General features: G+C 33.7%; 1 protein-coding gene across 1 annotated transcript; it reads left to right on the plus strand.

The window, feature by feature from the left end:
• Positions 1-10866: 10866 nt before the first annotated feature.
• LOC143581974 (uncharacterized) lies at positions 10867-12363 on the plus strand. Its single transcript, XM_077064645.1, has 2 exons — positions 10867-12288; positions 12332-12363. The coding sequence occupies exon 1, from the start codon at positions 10962-10964 to the stop codon at positions 12213-12215; it is 1254 nt and encodes a 417-aa protein (XP_076920760.1). The 5' UTR covers positions 10867-10961; the 3' UTR covers positions 12216-12288; positions 12332-12363.
• The last annotated feature ends 9470 nt before the right edge of the window (positions 12364-21833 follow it).

The following is a 21833-nucleotide window of genomic DNA, read 5'->3' on the forward strand; positions in this document are numbered from 1 at the left end:
TGTTGCAAATGGAATCATATGCCTCCAAGTGGAAGTAAGGTTCCTCTGTTGCTAGACGCTTATACTTCGGAAGACTTTGAAGGGAATTGGTTCTTACTTCAAATGTCCTCCCTTGTTGATTGTGAGGGATAACCACCGGAGACGGATTATTAGTAATTATGGGTCGGAAATGTGCGTCAATCCCCCTTACCATCTCTCTTGCATGCCTTCTAGGTACCCCCATTGGTACTTTTGGTTGACCTATTTTCCTATAAACGGGCTTTGGTTGCGAAAAGTTGTTGAAACTGTGGTTGAGGCATTTGTGGTTGGAATTTTTGATCTTGAGGTTGCCCTTGTGGTTGTTGAACAATTGGTGGCGGTTGAACTTGATTAACAACAACCGGTGGTTGTTGTTGAGCTTGTTGTTGAACCGGTGGTGGTGGCACGTTTTGTTGGACAACCACCGGTTGTTGTTGATTAAACCCTTGCACCGATTCCGGTTGTTGCCATTGACCATAGGCCAAATTTCCCGAAAAATGTTGGAAATAGATGGCAATGTGGATGATGTTGCGTAGGTGTATTGAGCAGGGATGGGTTCTGTTGTGGGTGGTGGTTGCAATTCACTTGATGCTGTAGGTATAGTAGTAGTGATCAGTGGAGGTGCATTTGGTGGAGGTGTAGTCGGGATTGGTTGACCCGAAGTGAGAACTGATGATTCCATGGTGCTGTTCGATGTAATTGGAGAACTAAGAAGCTTGTTCTCTCTGAGTAGGACTCGGTTTCTTTGAAGTGTTCTATCAATCTTGGAATCAATAACTAGCGGTGATGACCTGTTAGAGCTTCTAGTATGCATACACCTGTAAGTACCTGCACACTAACACAACCAGCGTAAACCCGAACAAACAAAACCTACTAAAGCTAACACACGTTGCACACTACTCCCCGACTGCGGCGCCAAAATTTGACAAGAGATCGAAGACTCACCCAAAAATAAACCGAATACAACTAATTAGATAGCAGTAAGCGGGTATCGAACACAGGGAGTTTGTGGAAAGTGCGTTATTAAGTAGCACAGTAATTACTCTATATTAAACTAAGTGCAAAAGTAAATTCAAATATTCGGTTGTTTGATTTGAATAACAAAAAGAACTAAAGCAATTTAACGGGTTTTAAAACAATACGAGAAAATATGCCTTCCCTCGGTTTCAGGTTTCTACGAATGCCAAAATAAATGTTTAAACTGAGATGAACAATAAAGATATAGTTCGTGCTTATGCAAACGATTGTGATAATTGAAGACTAAGTACTTGGATTGTAAATGCAAGGTAATCACTCAAATATCAATTAGATTATCTAACCCCGAATCCCTCCCGATTAATCTCGATTGCTTACAGAACCAAGAATTGACTGCTTAGAACACGAACTCAATAAACTAACAATCTAACAATCAATTCATAACACCATAATAATGAAATCAATAAGATCAAACTATTATCTCAGAAATTGCATAAACATTCAATCAACATTCAAAAAAAAACCTTACAATCCGAGGGAAAACACAAAGAGAATTAGCCGAGCATGATCCGGTTCATCATCCCTTCAATTATAGTAATCATACGAATTAAAAACACCAAATCAACAATTGGAATCACCTAACTATTATTCTTGGACCCAAAAATCGCCCCTAGGTCGTTCCAAAGTGTTAGATAGATGAAAAGACACCCAAAAACGGAATAAAAACAAGTATTTTCGGCATTTACAGCTCCGCACCGTGGCCCGCGGTGGTCTCCACGGTCTCCAGAACGCCACGGTACGGTGTAAACTATCGTTTTTGATCAGTTGGACCATGGCCCACGGTGGAGCTCTTTCTCATTTTCTTGTTTTCTTCATATCTTTCTCGTTTCAAATCCGTTTTCTTCACCGTTTTCGCCCACGTTCTCGTAATTCCATTTTCTATCTTCTCCTACTTGCAATTATACGAGTAAACGTAGTCATCTAATTCAACAAGATAAACCAATTAAAAACATTATATTAACGGTCTTAAATCACTTAAGGGTTGTTCAATGGACCACCCGTCATAATTCTAGACGGCACTTTGGACAACATGAGATTCTGGATGTATGATAATGTAACTGCCACAGTTGTTGTCAAGTTGGAGAAAGGAAAAGGGCAGTATAGATTTGTTGATCCAAGAGACTTACTAAAGTGTGGAGAAAAGGACATCAAGACCCTTACTACATTCTATATAATTGATGATCCGATCTTTGAAACGGCTGCTAAAGAATTCACTGGTATGGTTTCTTCTATTATCAGATGCAGGTTTTGGGCTGGCACGTTGAAAGATGCTGATATTGACTACATGGAGCATGATCGAAGACCAAGCTACAACCAAGGGGGAGATTGTTGGGCCTAGATTATAGTGGTATGTACTTAGTCTATCTTATATTTGGGTTTGGCTTGTATGTTGGGCTTGGGCTACGGGCATTGATGTAAACCGAGATCCCTTGGGATATCGGTGGGCTTTTGGTTAGGTGTTGGGCCAGTAGTGTTTGCTCCCTATATATAGAACATTTATTGTATAGGGTTAGGTTGTTCGTTCACTTGTTTGTTTGGCCGTCTACGTGTTTACTAGACGTGATTGTAATAGTGCTTAAGCACCTAACGTATTTTAATAATACGTGTGTTTTGAAGCAATCCTCGTGTTACGTATTTGTGTTTGTTTGTGTTCATGAGTCACCAAGTGTTGGTATTCCGCACCAATACTTGTTTGTTGATATTATAATTGTAGTGATCCAGATTCGGGACTTACACAAGCATAAGACGCCCTGATGCCATGATAAAATTGGTATTTTTCTATATCTCAAATAAATGATTACAAGAGAATATAAAGATATTGCATAAATATATTGCAAAAATAAATCTTCTCCATTAAAGGGCGCCCACTTTATATACATACATACATACACACACACACATACATATATGTATGTGTGTGTGAGAGATGGAGAGAGGGGGCCCACCAAAATACCCCCACTTTTTCCGGGCGTCCGAACGACCGGCAAAACAGCGCCCCACCACCAAGGGCGCCCCTTGGTGGTGTTCAGCGCCCAAGGGCGCCTGCCATCAACCACCACCGCGCCCATAGCGGGTGGTCTTATGATTTAACAAATGAAAGACAATTAAAAAAGAAAGAAGAGGTTGTTGCTTTGTGAGATTTGGGCGACGACCGCGACTACTTAAAACAAAAGGAGAATCAACTATCAAGCAAGTAGTCTAGTACCTCAAGCAACTAAGTACACACCTCAGTAAATCTGCAGTTCGGAAGTAAAGAAGGAAGTAAGCTAGCTCGTCAACTAATTTAAACTAGTACAATAGTAACTAAACTATTTTTATTTCTTTTTCGATGAATAGTAACATCATTTGTGTTTTTGTTTCGTTCTTTAGTGTGAGTTGCTAAACTTGTTAAACTATCTAGGTTTGGATGATTATTGAATGATTTTGATGGTTTTTGGTTTTATTTATCTTTTGGCTTAAATCAGGGTCGTCTTCGAGAATTTAAATACCTCTGCCGAGCCGAAATAAAAAGGCCCGTAGACCTTAACGAATAACGAAATATATAAGCTAATTTTTATAAACGACGATTAATGTTATAACAAAAATATAATATGAATGTAATACCCAAATTTTTGAAACCCTAAAACTTAATAGTTATACGAGTTATTAATACAAAATTTATTAAAATTAATATAGTTATTTTAATATATACTCAATTTTTTAAATTGTTTAAAGAATTTTAAATAGTATGTTGAAATAAAAGTTAACGGTGAAGCATAACTAAAACAAAACTAAAAGGGGCGAGTATGTAAATAATATATTTAATTATGAAATAAAGATCATGTGTTATTTTTGTCATTACTTGAAACTTGATTATGTTGTCATCTTCTCCACCAAGACTTTCCGACAAACATATTTTTCCGGTGACTTTTTAACACCAAAATTAACGACCGATTCGACCAATTGACGATGTCGTTTGACTCAAATCTTTTACATATCAATCATATATATGTATAAGAAAGTTAGTGCCCCCGAAATTTACGTGCCCCGCCGGGGGGTGAGGCTCGCACACCCCCCGGGCCAACCCTGGCTAGAATGTTATTATTGAAAGTTTATGTTTAATCATGATCTTTGGTGTATATGAATATTGTTTATGAGATAAAATTTTATTTTTGTTCCTCTTGTTATTCTGTTTGATTACTTTAGTAATTATTATGTAGAATTTTTGGTTTTGATCATCTTCGTGTCTTTGATGTGATTGTGGTTGAAGTAGGAATAAGAAACCACATGATACAACTTGTGATATGGTATAATTCAGTGTGCTATTTATCTTAAGACATGAAGGTGATAGATTGTCAATTTCATCTTGTACATTGTTTAATTAGGATAGGGTTGCACGCGAGTGAGCTTTACCTATGCATCCTCAATTCTTGTGATTTTGTGTATTCGACAATGTTAGATGGAATGTTCCCTTAATCTCGCGAATTGCAAGTACCAGTTCTTTGAGGATACAGCGTTGTCGTGACCGGAAGGTGATACAACATTATGAACCTTAACATTTTGTGTGTTGAGACCGGAAGGTGATCCATTCCATTATCTCGGCGAGCATTACACAACCCTTAGGCTCATTTAGGTGAGTTAATAAGCTCGGGAGGAGATCTAATAACCCTGAGTGTTTCTCGAGTTAGTTGTATCTTTCGGTCTGTGCCAGTTGATTAGTTAATCACGGGTATAGTCGAGTCCTCAGGAGGATTCCTTGCCTAAGTTAATTATTTTAGTTACTTCAAAATTCCGTCAAATTACAATCAGTTAGGACCCGATAGAGGTTTAAATAACAACATATCTTCTTGTGACAGTGGCAACTACATATACATAACAAATATCTTAACTAAGCATATGTAAGCCAAGAATCGTGAAAGAAGTTCATTCTATCATTACATCAATCAATTCTCCAACTAGAAATGAACCCTCAAATCAACCATCGATGATTAGAATATCTCGACCCAAAATGGATGAAGATGATGATGATGATAAAAGAACCAAAAGTCAAGGGAGATTTTGTAGGTGATGAAGCTCCTTAATGCGAAGAGGTCTGCTTAAACTACATTACCAAGTTCACGAGTTTAATCCATCAATTTCATAATTTTAACCCACTAAAAACACTCATTCGTGACTCTATCATGTTGCTGAGAGGCCTTAACTTGAGTTGAAAAATGAGTTGAGCATAATGTTAGGAATGTAAGACTAAAATGACATAAAACAAAGCCACGTTTGCTCAAAAATATAAATAATGAATTAAAATGAAAATTTAACCAAATCACATACGAAGACATAATTTACTCTATATAATTATTTCAAGAAATCTCTTTACTGTTTTTCTTCTACTTGTAGAAAACAATGTTTATATGTACCTTTAAATATATAAAAAGCCATTTTCCCATAAGGTGACCTCCACACGTCCTCTTATCCTTATTTGCGTTTATATTGTTTATTTGTTATTATTTTAGTATTTCACAATCTTTATGTTATTAATAGTCGGGTAAAATTAAAATACAAAGTATAAATGAGAATGATGAGAAGAAATCTAATTCATTGATTTTAAATTTGGATGGTGTAGATTAATTTAAAAATAAAAGTTGATGAGAAGGACATTGAGGTAATAACCCACTTATAATGATTTTCTCTCTTCATATGCAGGGCACATGTCAATTCTTTCATCATTTTAAAACGTATATAACTTTTCATACGACATATTTTTAGAATTTTTTTTTATCATAATAACAAAAGTTTTTTAATCTTTAATATGAATATCATATTGTTATATAAAAATATAAAAGTCAGTGGGTTTTTTATATTGTGTTATTTGGTTGTCTATTGTGTTTTTTAAATGAGTTTTTTATGCATTGTGTTATAGAATTTGGTCATTGTGTTTTTCAATTAGTATTCATATTAAAGATAGAAAATAATAACAAATATTAGATCATTGTGTCTTTTTGTTCGTCATTATGTCTTTATGCTCAACATTTGTCTTTCTATTTATCATTGTGTTTTAGTCATTGTGCTCAACATTCACTTAAGTTTAGAAATATAATATTATGTTCATTGTGTATTACGTTTAAGTCATTGTGTAATATGTAGATTTCATTGTGTTTTACGTTTCAAGTCATTGATTTATATGTATTTACCATTGTGTCTTACGTTTGAGACCATTGTATTATATGTATTCATTACTGTGTTTTACGTTTCAGGTTATTATGTAATATGTATTTATCATTGTGTTTTATGTATTAGATAATTTGTTGGTATTTTTCATTATATTTACATTTTATTACACAATGATGTTATTAGTATTTAAAAAAAACACAATGGTCAGTTGAAAGACACAATGGCGAAAAAAACATATTGACAAACAGAAAGACACAATAATGAAAAAAAGACACAATGGTAAGCAAAAGACACAATGATTTATTTTTTTTTATTTTTATATAACAAAATCATACTCATATTAAAGATAAAAAAAACACTTGTTATTATGGTGAATTTTATTTAAAAAAAATATCATATGAAAAAGTTATAAACGTTTAAAAATGATGGAGGAATTAAAATGTGACTTGCATGTGAAGAGAGAAAATGTATACTATTACTTTTATACCATTTTCCTTTAGTCTCTGCTTGACACATGTCAATTAATTATGGCTTCTAACACTTCTCATTTTTGTTGACCTTTGTAGAATAACTCAACCCATTAAGGCCATACGCTATGGGGCGCCGAGGAGGCGGTTTTTTGGGCACCGAGGGCGGCGAACACTGCAGTGGGGTGCGGTTGGAGGGTGGGCAGCGAGGATCCGGTCTTTTGAACGGCCGACGCGGTTGAACAAAATTGGTGGGGCCCCTCCGTTCAACGACTATTTTAAAACAGTAAAAAAAATATTATATATATATACTAGTTTTTATCCCCCGTATTATAGGGGTTGTTTTATATTATTTGTTTATAATATTTATTTATTTTTTGAATTTTTATCTTTTTTTATTGTATGAAAGTTAATAATATACTTATGATTTGATGATAAATTGTTTCACAAATAAATGAGATGTTATAACCCGGTTTAAAAGCTAAATGAGTTTGATGAGACCAAAGACCCGTTTATTTTTTACTACATATTGGTTTTTTAATTATAAATAATATATATATTTTTTAAATAAATCATAATATTAACTTTTAGTATATCCCTACTTTATAAGATTGTTATATCAAATATTTGGTGATATTAGTATTTAATTTAATGAGATGTTATAACCCGTTTAAGAAATATATGGGTTTGATAAGACCCAAACCCATGAATTCTGATCAAATGCATGAGAAATCTTCATTTAAAAACCAAGCAAATCTGGTAACTCCAAAATTGGGGGGAGCGACCACATCGCGACACCTAGGATTTTTGGGTTTTCGTTTATATATAATATAGATATAGATATAATATCATTCACTCAAACTTAAACATCTTAAAAATTATCTACAAACTTATATAATTTTCTCCAAAAATTGTCTTCCGACTCTTATTCAACACCCGACTTCTACCCTCATCCCGACATTATTTCATACTCGGATTCTGAGGATGAGGTGATATTTCGTGTTATTCTAGATGTTGCCCGAGTCTTAGTCAAGCATTGCGAAACCACACAACCGCAAACAAGACGTCCTCATCGACCACGGGATCGTGTAGGTTCTCATGAACGTTTGATGCAAGATTATTTTTCGCCGGACGTGACTTTTGATTCAGAACAATTCCGGCAACATTTTCGGATGAGTTGCCAACTTTTTTTACAAATTGTTGGTGATTTAGAACGCGATCATATTTTTTTTCAACAACGGGATGACGCGAGAGGTAGACCAGGTTTTTCTCTATTGCAAAAATGAACGGCGGCGATTCGTCAACTCACGTACGGGACCGCGAGCGACGCCATGGAAGAGTATTTACAAATGTCGGAGACAGTGGCTCGTGAAGCCCTTCACACGTTCTGCGAATGTGAGTATTGTTATCATTTTTAATATGTATTTATAAATCCTCTCAGTTTAAATGCAAAATTAATAAACTGATCTTAAAAAATTAAAATTAGGTATTCCTTAACTATATCATAAAAAATATTTGAGGAAACCAACTCAAAACGACATACAAAAAATATACGAGGTGCAAGAACAGATACACACATTGGGATTGGGAAGCCTACCCAGTTGTTTGGCAAGGTCAATATCATCGGGGTGATCATGATGGACCAACAACTATTCTTGAGGCTGTTGTGTCCGCTAATCTATGGATATGGCATGCGCTTTTTGGATGCTCGGTGCAAACAATGATATAGCTGTGATAAATGTGTCTCCCTTTTTTGACCGTCTCGTAAACGGAGTTGGACCCGACACCTCATTTTCCACGGATGGGGTCAACTACGAATACGGGTATTATTTAGTCGACGACATTTATCCGGATTGGGTCACGTTGGTTCATAGCTTTATGTGCCCGACTGATGATAAACGAAAATATTACAAAAAAAAAAATACGAGTCGGCCAGAAATGACATCGAAAGGGCATTCAGGGTGTTAAAGAAACGTTGGTCTATAGTTAGACATCCGGCTCGTATTCAGCAAATGGATAAGTTACGAAATGTAATGTACACTTGCATTATCTTGCATAATATGATATTTGAGGACTCGGGTAGAACAATATGTCAAGAGGAGTACAACGATGCGCCGGATCCGATGACAATGTAAATGAAGATGAGAAATTTGCTAATTTATAAAGAATACGAAAAAAGGAAACGAATTTCAGTGTTCAATCGGATTTGGTTGAAAATATTTGGAGAAACAAACAAGAAAACGGCGGCGGTGGCGGTTACGATGACTAGAGGTGCACAAAAAACCTGTACCCGGAACCGGACCCGAAAAAAATACCCGGAACCAGTTTTTTTAATACACGGGTATTCTATACCCGAAAACGGAACCGACCCTACCCGTAGGGTATGGATAGAGTATGCATTTTGAGGTCAATACCCGTACCCGGAACCGTACCCGATTTATACCCGTAAATACCCGGACCCGATCATACCCTATACCCGATACCCGGTTATACCTGATACCCAATACCAATTTTCTAATACCCGAAATAATACATGAGTTTTTATATTATATTTTTATGTTTACTTCACAACTTTTATGTTTAAGTTTTTTTAAAATGCATATTATTAAGTAAATAATTTGTACTTAAGTGGATTTATGGTTTTTGAAATATAGTTTAATTATTTTTATAAATTACAAAGCAAATTTAATTTTTTAACAAATTTAAAAAATGAATAAATAATTTATAAATTCAAAATCGGGTATTAATACCCGGTCGTACCCGGTTTCAATACCCGAACCCGATTATACCCTACCCGGGTACATAGGGTTGAGTTTTTCTCGTCAATACCTTACCCGAACCCTACCCGGTTTCTCTCAATACCTGATTTTCTAATACCCGATCATACCCGGAACCGGTTTCATACCCGAACCCGGTTATTAGAAAAACCCGATTTGTGCACCTCTAACGACGACTAAAAAAGTTGTTTTTTAGGTATATGTTTTTAATTTTAATTTAGTTTGTATTTTATAATTATTGTATTTAATATATTTGTTTTTTTTATTAAATTTATAAAAAATATAAGAAAAATTAAGGGGCTTCGAAGCCCCGTCACCATAGAGGAGCATCTTTAGAGTGAGGCTTTGAAGCCCCCAGTGCCCACGTGACGCTGACGTGATACTGGGAAGGGTCTTTAAAGACTCTCACCATAGAGGATGGCCTAATAGTTTACTGATTGTTTATGTTTATTCTCCATTTTAATTACTCTTGTTTCCTTCTATATAGATTCCATTAAAAAAATCATCCTTAGATATGATTTGAAGTCGACTCTTATAGGAAAAGTCTCATCATTTGAAACGTAGGCCTGATTTGTCAAGACCCTATCTTCTCCATACCATAACAATAATTTTATTTACAGAGATTTTACCTTTCTATTTTTTAAGAAAAACTAATGCGTTAGACCGGCTCTAGCAATTAGACCGGCTCTAGCAAATTGCTATAGCCTAAAACCAAAAACTAAAACACAAATGGAAACAACAAACAACGACTAATCAATGTACCCAGTTACAACGAACCTCCACGATAATCGGATCACCCTTGAACACATTTCCGTTTCCAAACACTTTTCCACCAATACAATGTTAATAAAACCGCACACACCGTCTTTTTCGATTGTCATGAACATTCTCGCCGAATAGACGGACCAACATACTATTTATAAATCCCGTTAATACGTAAATACTTTTTAAAACACTTATAAGTTATAACGTCATCTTATTCTACTCAACGTTGAACCAATCCGACCAGTAAACCAGCATTCCTACATATCCGGTTTCAGTTTCGGCTTCCCATTAAATTGTTGCTATTGTCACCCTTTTTGGCTTTGTTCACCCTTTTACGCTTCTTTGTTGGAGCTACATTTCTGGTCCCACCATCCACCCTAATTCATTGAACCTTCAAAATCAAAACCCCAATTTCATTTCATCATCATTCACAGATCTCTCATCGTCTCAATCACCATCTTCATCATCATTATAATAATAATAATAATCGTAAGTCCTTCTATATGAATATGATTCCTGTGTACCCAATTACTCTATTGCATTCACTTAGCTTTTGATTTTGCTTAATTCGTTCAATATTCTCGATCATCTGTTCAATTCATTTGTGGGTTTTGATGGGTTTTGATCGATACATCGTTATAACTTCAATTTGTAGGTTTTGGGTTTGAATTTGGTGTTGTTGTAAGTTGAATTTGATTGCATGTTTGAAGAACAAAATTAGGGCTTTTTTTTTATTATTTGGGTTGATCTGTTAATGGAGAGTAATATATCATCTGGTAATACGATTTCGGGTTCCGGAGGAGCTTTCGATTTACAAAGCTCTATGAGGGTTCATCATCAATTACAAAACAACCCTTTGAACCTTCATCATCATAATCAGAACCCGAACCCGAACCTTCAGTTAACTAGAGAACAATCAATGATGCTTGGTTCGGGTCACGAGAATTTCCCTCGTCGAATACAGACGATCCAAGACTGCAATCGTCATAATCAAACGATTTCGTTAGCCGAGTTTAATAAAGGCGAAAGGAGAACAGGTGTTGTGAGTGATGAGGATGATCATGAGCATGATGATGAAACCCGAGCCAAAAACGTGAGAATAAATATGAACGTGAATAATTCACAATGGCACCGGGTCAAGTGGAACGATCCGATGGTTCGGCTTTTGATAACTGCGGTTTCTTATATAGGTGAAGATGCTTCGGTTGAGTTTGGTGGCGGGTCGCGAAGGAAGTATTCGAATTTACAGAAAAAGGGTAAGTGGAAATCGATTTCTAAAGTTATGGCCGAACGGGGTCACTTTGTGTCGCCTCAACAGTGTGAAGATAAGTTTAACGATTTGAATAAACGGTACAAGCGGTTGAACGAGATTCTAGGAAGGGGTACGTCTTGTGAGGTAGTTGAAAACCCTGCACTTCTTGAAGTAATGGATCATGTTCCCGATAAGTTGAAAGAGGAAGTTAGAATGATATTAAGCTCTAAGCATTTGCATTATGAAGAAATGTGTTCGTATCATAATGGGAATCGGTTACATCTTCCTCCCGATCCTGAACTACAACACTCGTTAAGGTTAGCTCTTAGAGCTCGAGATGATCACGAGAATCTTGAAGACGATGAAGATGATCAAGATCCGTACTTGGATGACCATGATGAATATTATGACCATCATCATCACCATGGTGACGGATCTTCAAAGAGGGTGAAACAAAGTGATGATTTTCAGGTGAAAAACGTGCAGCCGGATGTGAATCAAGAAGGTGGGAAATCGAGTATGTTGCAGGATCAGTGGGTGAACAATCGGTTGATACAGTTAGAAGAGCAGAAGATACAGATTAAAGCTCAGATGTTGGAGTTGGAGAAAGAGCGGTTTAAGTGGCAGCGGTTTCAAAGGAAGAAAGATAACGAGTTGGAGATGATGAGAATGGAAAACGAGAGGATGAAGATGGAGAATGATCAAATGGCGTTGGAGTTGAAGCGTAAGGAGATGTCTGCAGATCTTAATCAATAAGGTTTTTGGTTATAAAATAAAAAGGATGATTAAAAATAACTTATTTTGTTTTCCGTTTTTTGGTTTTGGTTAGGTGATATTTGTGTTTATCGAAGTATGAAATTGTGTCGTCTTAGTGTCATCTGTTAATTACTGATTAGTGACTGCATATGCGAGTTTTTGCATCATTGGTAGGTCTTTTGAGTAGTCGAAGCACGTCATAACATAATTATGAAGTGGCTTATTTGAATCCTGATAGGTTTTTGAGTAGCTTGAAGCACCATCATAATATAATTATGAGTGGTTGATTTGATTTGATAGAAAAGTTGATATGTAAAGAGACTTGAGAGCAATCTTACACTTGTCAAAACAGTTTTGAGTTTAGTCAAATATTAATGGAATATCAAATACAATTTGAACACCATCATTAAAGTAGTCAATGAAATGGTGAAAATGAATGTGACTTTTATATTACAGACTTTTCTTGTGGTGTAGACATGACTCAAGTAACTACTAGAAATGAAACAAAATTAAAAATCACATCATTGAGACATTTAACAATTGAGATTTTGGTTCATTCTTTACCACAAGTAGCCAACAGTCTTTATCTCCTCCACCAACCTGGAAACTGAGATGTTTTTTTTGTTATTTAAGACTTCGTTATTACGACCTTTACATGGCTCCATAGGCACCAACATGTTAAAACGATTGCTTGCTCCAATTTTCTCTTTGGTTTAGTCCATAGGTAAATTTTTACGATGTTCCGGCATGTCTCTAACTGAGAATGCAAAGATGGAAGGAATTTTGCACCATTGACTGATAATATCTCATATGGTGATACCAGTACCCCGTCTTGGTGCCATACCAAACTGATACTGACCAAACATCATCATTATTACTGGTATTTCTTTTTAATGTTTTTGTTTTTGGTATCCTTCGGTCTGGTCGCCGACAAAATTGGTACGGTATTAGGGTATTAGATTTATACCTAAAAAAAAGACATGCTAGACAAGGAACACATGGTGTTGTAATTATCATCCATACAAATTCTTAGTCTTCATTAATAAGAAGCTGAAACAAACAAGCCTAGAAAAGCATGGTATCAGGAGCTCACATGGTGAAATTGTTGTCTTCCAGACCAATGATGCTTCATCCTCATGAAGAACAACATATGAATGACACAATATGCCCAGAGCTTAAAGCTTTATAACCAAGTCATAATTGATAATCATCACATGCCTTAAATGTTTTATGGCACAGCAAGCCATTCAACGAGGCACTCTAGGTTGCTACAATAATGTATCCTTTGGAAACATTACCTTACTATCTCTTCAAAGCTTGATCACGGGATCTAATCATCTAAACCTTGTAACCGGGCTAGCAATATTCTTGTTTATCACATGTTAGATATATGAATCATAAACTAAGTTAAATTTAAATTCAGTGCTAGTATTTAATTTTTATAATATTATTATTATTGGTGTTATCCAGTTCTTAAATCCAGTCCAATCAGTGTATCAAAAGCAAACGGTTTACCATCCGGTATGGTTTTGAAAACATTTGTGTTGTGTTGTAAGTTTAGTTTTGAAAACATTTTTGTTGAATAGTATATGAATATTGTGTATAAAACAATACCAAAAAAACGACACTATAACCACTATCTTGACGGTTAACCCGATAGAAGGGGAATATTACAACTTTCATAATTCATAATAATAAATGCAGTTTCAATTATTACAAAGAAAATGACAACGTTTGTTTTTACCCAATTGGTATGACTTTTGAGGACATGAGAGGGTAGTAGTTATAACTTACAATAAATAAATAAGCAAATATAAATAAATAATAGCGAGCTTTATTGGTGCACTAGGGTATAGCCAATGTTACACACGGGTGGAAAAACATGTCAACAAACATAATAAATTTAAACAACAAATTCATGCATAACTAAGTTATTGAATAAGTGTTACCTTAAATTTAATTTTCAGATTCCAAAAAGTTTAGAAGATCATCAAAATTTGGCTCATAGTTCTCACACTCTAACAACCATTTTACCTTCTCGCTAACTTCATTTTCCAAATCAAAATGTGTCCTTTCTTTTCTAACATTAGCAAGATTTAAGTGATTCAAATCTCTTAAAAGAAACATAGATTCTAATATTGATTTAGGATAGTGCCCGTGTTACACGCGGTGGAACATATTTAAAACATAATATATATGTACATCATATAAATTAAATCAAATGCAAATGTTGTACTTATAAATAATGATATATTTCAATATTGTTCAATATTGTTCCAAATGATAGTATTTGAACTAACAATATATTTCAAACCCGGGTAATATTTAAAACGAAAGTACGAAATAACACGTAGTAGTTGTAGAGATTATAATATTGGATTTAAAATTGAAATAGATTGGAAGATAATTTTGAATTTCGGTTTGTTAATATTAAAGTCTATAACTTATTTTTGTAAAGTTCATATAAAGGTTGAAAATTATAGTCAAATCTTTATTTATTATCATTATTATAAAATAATGTAACATCGAGAAAATTTCGAGTTCAAATTATAAACTTTCCAAAGTTAAAGGACCAAATTTGTCAAATTTTTAAACCTTAGGGTTTAAAACGAAAATTCTGTTGTCTTGTCCTATCGCGATACGCGACAGGACAAAGGACAAGCCCATCGCGTATCGCGACGAGGCTTGGTCAAAGGTTCTAGATAGAGTCAACAGCGATACGTCATCGCTACGTGATGACGTGGCCTGACACCTCTGGCACAAGAGCTGCCACGTGTCCACACGTGGCACACCGTCTGCCACGTGTCCGAACACGTGGCCACACGTGGCACGTCGTCCGCCACGTGGCACACCGTCTGCCACGTAGCGACACGTGGAAGACCTACGTTGTGACTGGCCAGGGCTACGTCGCGATACGCGACGGGTGCCCAAGAGGCCGTCGCGTACAGCGATGAGACTCCAGATTTTGCCTATAAATAGCAAGTCCGGGATCTCATTCCTCCACACCAAAAATCCAGTATTCCTTTCTCTCTCTAACATCTCTTTACACCTCGAAATACGTGCCCTCGATCCACCTCGATAATCGTGCCTCGATTCTTCGTTTTGTGTGCCAACGTTCCTCGAAGTCCGTGCCACCCTCCACCCACATACCAAGAAGGCGTTTGTTAACATGACAATGAGTCTCAAAAAGCGTGCCAACGAGTGTTGAAGATTGGTACTATCATTGGCAATAAGAAGGGACGTTGGTCAAAGACGACAAAGGAAAACCAAGTGACGTTTAAGTGCTACTCAAATTATTCTGGTTTTCATAAGCCTTTAAGGTAAGGCTTAACGCCAATGAATATAATAATAAAATATTATTATAAAGGCTTGAACATTAAGTTGAGGTTATACTCGATACCTCGATAAAAGTAAAGAAAACATAACAAAGAAAGGAACAAAAGATAAGAATATGAATATTGATAAATATATGTGTGTGTAAGTATATATTCTTTGTTATGAAAATATTATTTAAGTAATAATGGGTATTCTTAAATAATAAAAGAAAAGAATACGTTTCTTTGAGAAGAAGAAACGTCGGGTTTCATAAATAAACTAAAGGTTTATAATTACTTTTAAACTAAAGGTTTTCAAGTAAAAGAAATCTATGAACTAAAGGTTCATCGAGGTAGAGAATATAAAATAAGACTAAAGGTCTTAAGCCGGATTGTATATCCGACTAATAAATGGTTATACTCGTACTATAGGTGCGAGATAGCAAGGGAAATACCCTCGGACGGTGTTGAGGCCGATCCCAAAGCGATAAGGTGAATACGCCCCCAAACTTTTACAAACTTGTTTTCAAACGAGTCAAACATGTTATATGAAAATTGTTTACACGTGTTCCTAAAACCATTATAAATAAGAGTATAAGCCTAGCCCTCAGGCTGTAGTATACGTTTTTCTGGATCCTTACATGTGGTAGAACGCTGTGGGCACATCGCACCACGCCTGGTCGTAGGACGCTTTCCCGCGGGAAGCACGACCATTGTGTATACATACGGGTATTTAACTAAGTCGAACGCTGCGGTGTTTGCTGAGGTGACCTAGAGTAGAGACTCGAATATATAAATGTGTTATTTAACTTTGTTATTCCTTAGCCACGATGGGCCGAGGCAAGGCGTAGTCTCGAGGGGTAATAATGTAAAAGAAAATATTTTAGCGTCAGCGTGTTCACCAGCATTCGTTCCTGACGTATTTTGTTTACATTTTACAGGTGACCAAGATTAGCACTTGGAGTATCGAGGTGCTACTTATATATCCGATGGCTCGGATTTTGTTTTGTATAAACTTGAACATATAATGGTGGTTTTGTAATGATAAAACAAGTAATACTTTTATAACTAAACGGGAATCTTTTTATCCCGTCTTTTGTAATTTTACAACTTAAATCCACAAGTTTTACAAGTCTTCCGCTAATATAACGTAACTCTGATTTATTTACACTTGTGGTACCAACTATTGGTCGCACTCCTAGGCCTAAGATGGGGGGTGTGACAAATAAAGTCTAAATCATATACCAAAGATGCATACAATTACTGGAAAGTTAACTTGAATTTGTAATATATATATATATACAATATTGTATATTGTATACAATTACCAAAGATATTTTTTATATATATACAATATTGTATATTGTATATATTGTATATGGTCCTTAAGTTATTAACATTTATAAACACAATTAGATTAAGTTGTTTAAATGTAACAATATATTCAAAATTTAAATGTATATAAAATAATATATTTTAGTCAAATCATCATTATTAATATGGACCATTAATTATAAATTAATAGTTAATCATATACCAAAAATGTTTAGAATTACCATATTTAAAGCATTAACCTCCACTGACCTTAAATACGTAAGGTGAAATTTGAGTGCGTGATCAATTTTATAACTATCCATTACATATACTTATTTATGTAAGATAAAATATAAATAGAAACGATAATAAAATTATGAAATTAGAATATAAATATTAATCAGATAGTTTTGTAAATTATCAAAATATTATCAAAATAAGGTAATATAACTTATCTTTGAAAATTTTAGTCAACTTATTATTTATATTATTGATCATTAATTCTAAAATTAAGTTGTTTAAATGTAACAATATAGTCAAAATTTAAATGTATATAAAAAATATATTTAAGTCAAATCATAATAATTATTATTATGGACCATTAATTATAAATTAATGGTTAATCATATACCAATATTGTTTAGAATTACCATATTCAAATCATTGACCTACATTGACCTTAAATATATAAGGTCAAATTTGAGTGTGTGATCAACTTTATAACTATCCATTACATATACTTATATATGGTGATCAATTTTATAACGATCATAAATTTATTAAATTAAAATATAAATAGAAATCAAATAGTTTTGTAAATTATAAAAATACGGTAATATAAGTTATGTTTTAAAATATAGTGAAAAATTAAATCTACATAAAATAATATATTGTAGTCAAATCATGATTATTATTATGAACCATTATTTATAAGGAAAGTCAATATTCAATATTGATGTTAATTAAAGTATGATTGGGATAATTAAAGTATTTAAATTACAATATTCATGTTAATTCGGTTATTTAAACAAATAAGGAAAGTCAAACTAAATAAATTGTATTAATGTGATAATTAAATATGTACATGAATATACATGATTATTCAAAAAATAAATATACATCAATATAAAAAAATACATCTTATAAAGTCATCATCAATCCGTGAAATTAGATAATATGAATGGGACAACAACTTGAAATAATAAAATCGAATGTTAATATTGATATTATGGATTATTTTAATTATAATTAATAACCGGAAAATTTTAAAGGTGTTACCAGAAAAACGAAATTGTGAGAATGACCATGGTATCTCGAATTTTTTCGTAGAATTTAAATTGAAATTAGGTTGTATGACTCCTGACATTCACCTGAAGTCATAAAGTAGAATATTAATGCTGATGTTATGAAACATTTGATATTTAATTTATAACCGAAAAATTTAAATGTCTTACCGAAAAATAACAAATAATGATAATAACCATGGTATCTCCGTTTTTTATTAAGAAACTAAAATCAAATTTTTCGTAAATCAATCGGTTAGATTACCTGAAATAATAAAGTTTTGTTATAACATTGATATTATGGAATATTATAATTATAATTTAGAACCGGATAATTTAAAAGTGTCTTACCGGAAAAAATAAATAATGATACTGAATATGGATGAAGCTGATTTATATTTAGAACCTAGAAGAAAAACATGTATAACAAAAAAACAGGAAAAATATTAAACTTCAAATAAATATAAAACACCCATTGTTATAGGTATAACGCATAAACGGAAAACTTACCGGAATAACGTAAATACGTAGAAATATTAACTTCGTCGCCGTTTTTGATTTAGAACCTAAACTGATTTTAAAAAATCAGTTAACAATGAAAATAAAGATAAAAAGGTTAGATTTACAATAACCGGAAGAAAATATGATGTTGTCGGAAAAAGATATAACATTGCCGGAAAATCATATAACATTGTTGGCCATTAAAGTATTACATATAACCTTACCGGAAAACGATTAATCTCGATCTACATTACCGGAATATAGAAGATGGTGGATGATGGAGTTAGTAAGCCGATATATATATATATATAGAGAGAGAGAGAGAGAGATTAAAATATTAATATATAAATATAATATATATATATATATATATATATATATATATATATATAATTTAATGATTTTCCTTTTTAGTTAACTTTCACTGTTTAATATTTTGTGAAGATTCTGTTTGGACATGCACTAATATACATATGATTTGTTTCCATTTTTGAGTTAATTTTCATTGTTCACTTCCAATACAATGTGTTTTTTCAATATATAGGATATATTTTTCATTCTTAAAGACATCAATATAGCTTAGTTGGATGGTTTGTGTGCTATGTATTAAGACTTTCATCTCGCTCAAAGCCCAGGTTCGAATCCTAGTCCACGCAACTAATTTTTGATTTATTAAAAAAATGTTTGGTGACTTGGCAATGATGTGGCATTGATGTGGAGAAGCTAGTTGAATGACATGTGAACAATTGATATGGAGAGGCTAGTTGAATAACATGTGTACAAATTGTATTGCTTTAATAGTATGTAAAGATGTTAGTGACATAAATGATAAATGTTGTAGTAGTAACTTTTAAATAAAAAAGAAAGAAATAAAAAGATATGCCAAACATCATTGTTATTTGATTAATACTTTGATAATGATTATTTGATTCGTTGATGAGGCGATAAGATGGTTAAGGTGTAAAATACAAAGTTAAAACTTAAGAGTTTGAAGTCCAAACCCTATAATGTGCACAAATTTAATTTTTCTTTTTATAAGAAAAACACATCATTGTTTACCCCTCATTCGTGTATTGTTTTGTTGGATATATATATATATATCTCCAACAACTAATCCATTACTTGTGGCCTCGTGATAAAAAGACTTGGTTTCTTTGGTAGATATTAAAATTCGATCCCCACTTGTCACTTTTAGTGAATTATGACAATTAATGATTTGAGCTAAGCCATTGTGAGGTTGTCAGTTTAAATCTCGAGCTCACTTGGGTTTCATCACATTGCTTGATATGCCAGAGTTATGCTCTTGTAGCGGCACAACGACTGTCAAGCGGCAGTGAGCGATATGGTTTCCCAAGAAAACGCTCAAGTCAAACTATAAAGCCAACATGAGTAAGATAACAAACTGGTCAAAATGAGACAACAAAACTATCTAAATTTGAAAAATACGAAAACCTAAAACACAAAATTTCAATTCTCTGTCATATGTGTATTATTACCGTATAAATAAATATAATATAATAATACACATTAATGTGAGACATATTTAATTTATTATAGTTGAATGGTCAAGGTTTTTGTTTATACCACAATATATTATTATAAATATTAATATATGTAAACATAAATCGAGCTACATCTGGATAATGGGTAAGCGAACAACAAGCTACGTCCCTATTCCCTTTTGAATCGCAAAACCTATTATATTAAATATTAATCCTTGGTTCCTTAAGCTCCTTCTCCACCCGTTCCAAAATAAAATTAAAATTAAAATTAGCTTAAAATTAAGTATTATATGTGGCAACATATCCGAACGCATAATTAACTTTTTAAATGTTTAAATTAATTTTGTTGTTTATGAGCTACATATGATGTTTTCAAATTCAAAAGCCTTTTGACAAAACTGAAAATTACAAAACTAATTATTTTCATAGATATTGTGTACATGTATATAAATGTAGAGAATCATTATGGTTCTAGTCATAATAAGATATGTAAAACTATTATTGTTTATATGTTTTTGCTCGAGTATTTTATGTTTTGCGATGACAAAACCCAATTGAGGAAGGCGGCATTACTTCTTCTGTCGCTACTGCACGGGTGTGGTATGAAATCGAAATCAGATATCAGTCAATTGCAATCAATCTTAAGTTTTGAACGCAATTGGAACAAATCCGCTTACAAATCCCTATTTTGATTTCTCATAATCTCTACTAATTCCAAAATCATCATTTGAGTTTGATCACTTACCACCAAGTTATCACTAATTTAGTATCTGATTGATTGACTCACCATCAATATTGTAATGAGGTTCTACAGTCGGGGTAAGGTAATTTTCAATTTGTTAATTAATTGTTTGTGCACTAACAGTTGTTAGTTTTATAATTTGTTTTGATTTAGTAATTTTAATTAACTTGTATACAGCGAACATGGTGATCTTAGTCAGGTGACACAAACAAAGTCGCAACTAAAACTAACGAGACAGAAAGAACTTGCATTTGAAACATCTCAACGGGTTCGATGAATGACGGCTAAGGTGAAACCATGTTGTAACAATTCGGGTTTCCCGCATTTCAATTGTAACCGTTACCCGACCCATTTACGGGTCCGGGCTTGATCATTAATAATATTCCCGCATTTTATCGAGTTCAATTGATTATTTTATCAATGTTTAATTATTTATAATAATGTTTTTAGTATTTTGACACATTTAGCCCAAAACATAAGATTTATCTCCTTGGTCCATATTCAAACTTCAGGGTCCTTTATGTAAGTATTATAATATCCCATATTATACAAATGGATACCCATGATCAGACCCGAATCCATATTTGTTTCTTGTACCCGAATGCTTAATCTGTTAACTTAGACCATAATTTTCGCTATAAACGTGTTAATTAATCTCGTAATCATATTGTCATCGTGATCATCGACCTCATCGTCATTATCTATTAGAAAACTTCGGCCAAACTGATAGCCATCATCCGTTTTGAAATTCAAACGAAACCCAAAAATCGATTCTATATAAACGGGATTTTATGATGCAGTTAAACTCACACCTACAATCTCATAGTCGTCGCCAATCATTACCCTAAACTAAATCACATTATCGTGTTCATTTGATCTCTGTTCTTGACCTCCTCGTCGCCGGCTCTGTTATACATTAATTAACCTTTCCCGTACATCATCTGAGGTAAATTGATAGTGTA

This window comes from Bidens hawaiensis, unplaced genomic scaffold (assembly GCF_021521415.1).
Source record: "Bidens hawaiensis isolate Kalapana, Puna unplaced genomic scaffold, B.hawaiensis_p1.1 tig00031336_1, whole genome shotgun sequence".
NCBI classification, from domain to species: domain Eukaryota; kingdom Viridiplantae; phylum Streptophyta; class Magnoliopsida; order Asterales; family Asteraceae; genus Bidens; species Bidens hawaiensis.

Coding starts and splice junctions, on each gene's coding strand:
- LOC143581974 (XM_077064645.1), top strand. CDS start 10,962: ATGGAGAGTAATATATCATCTGGTAATACGATTTCGGGTTCCGGAGGA.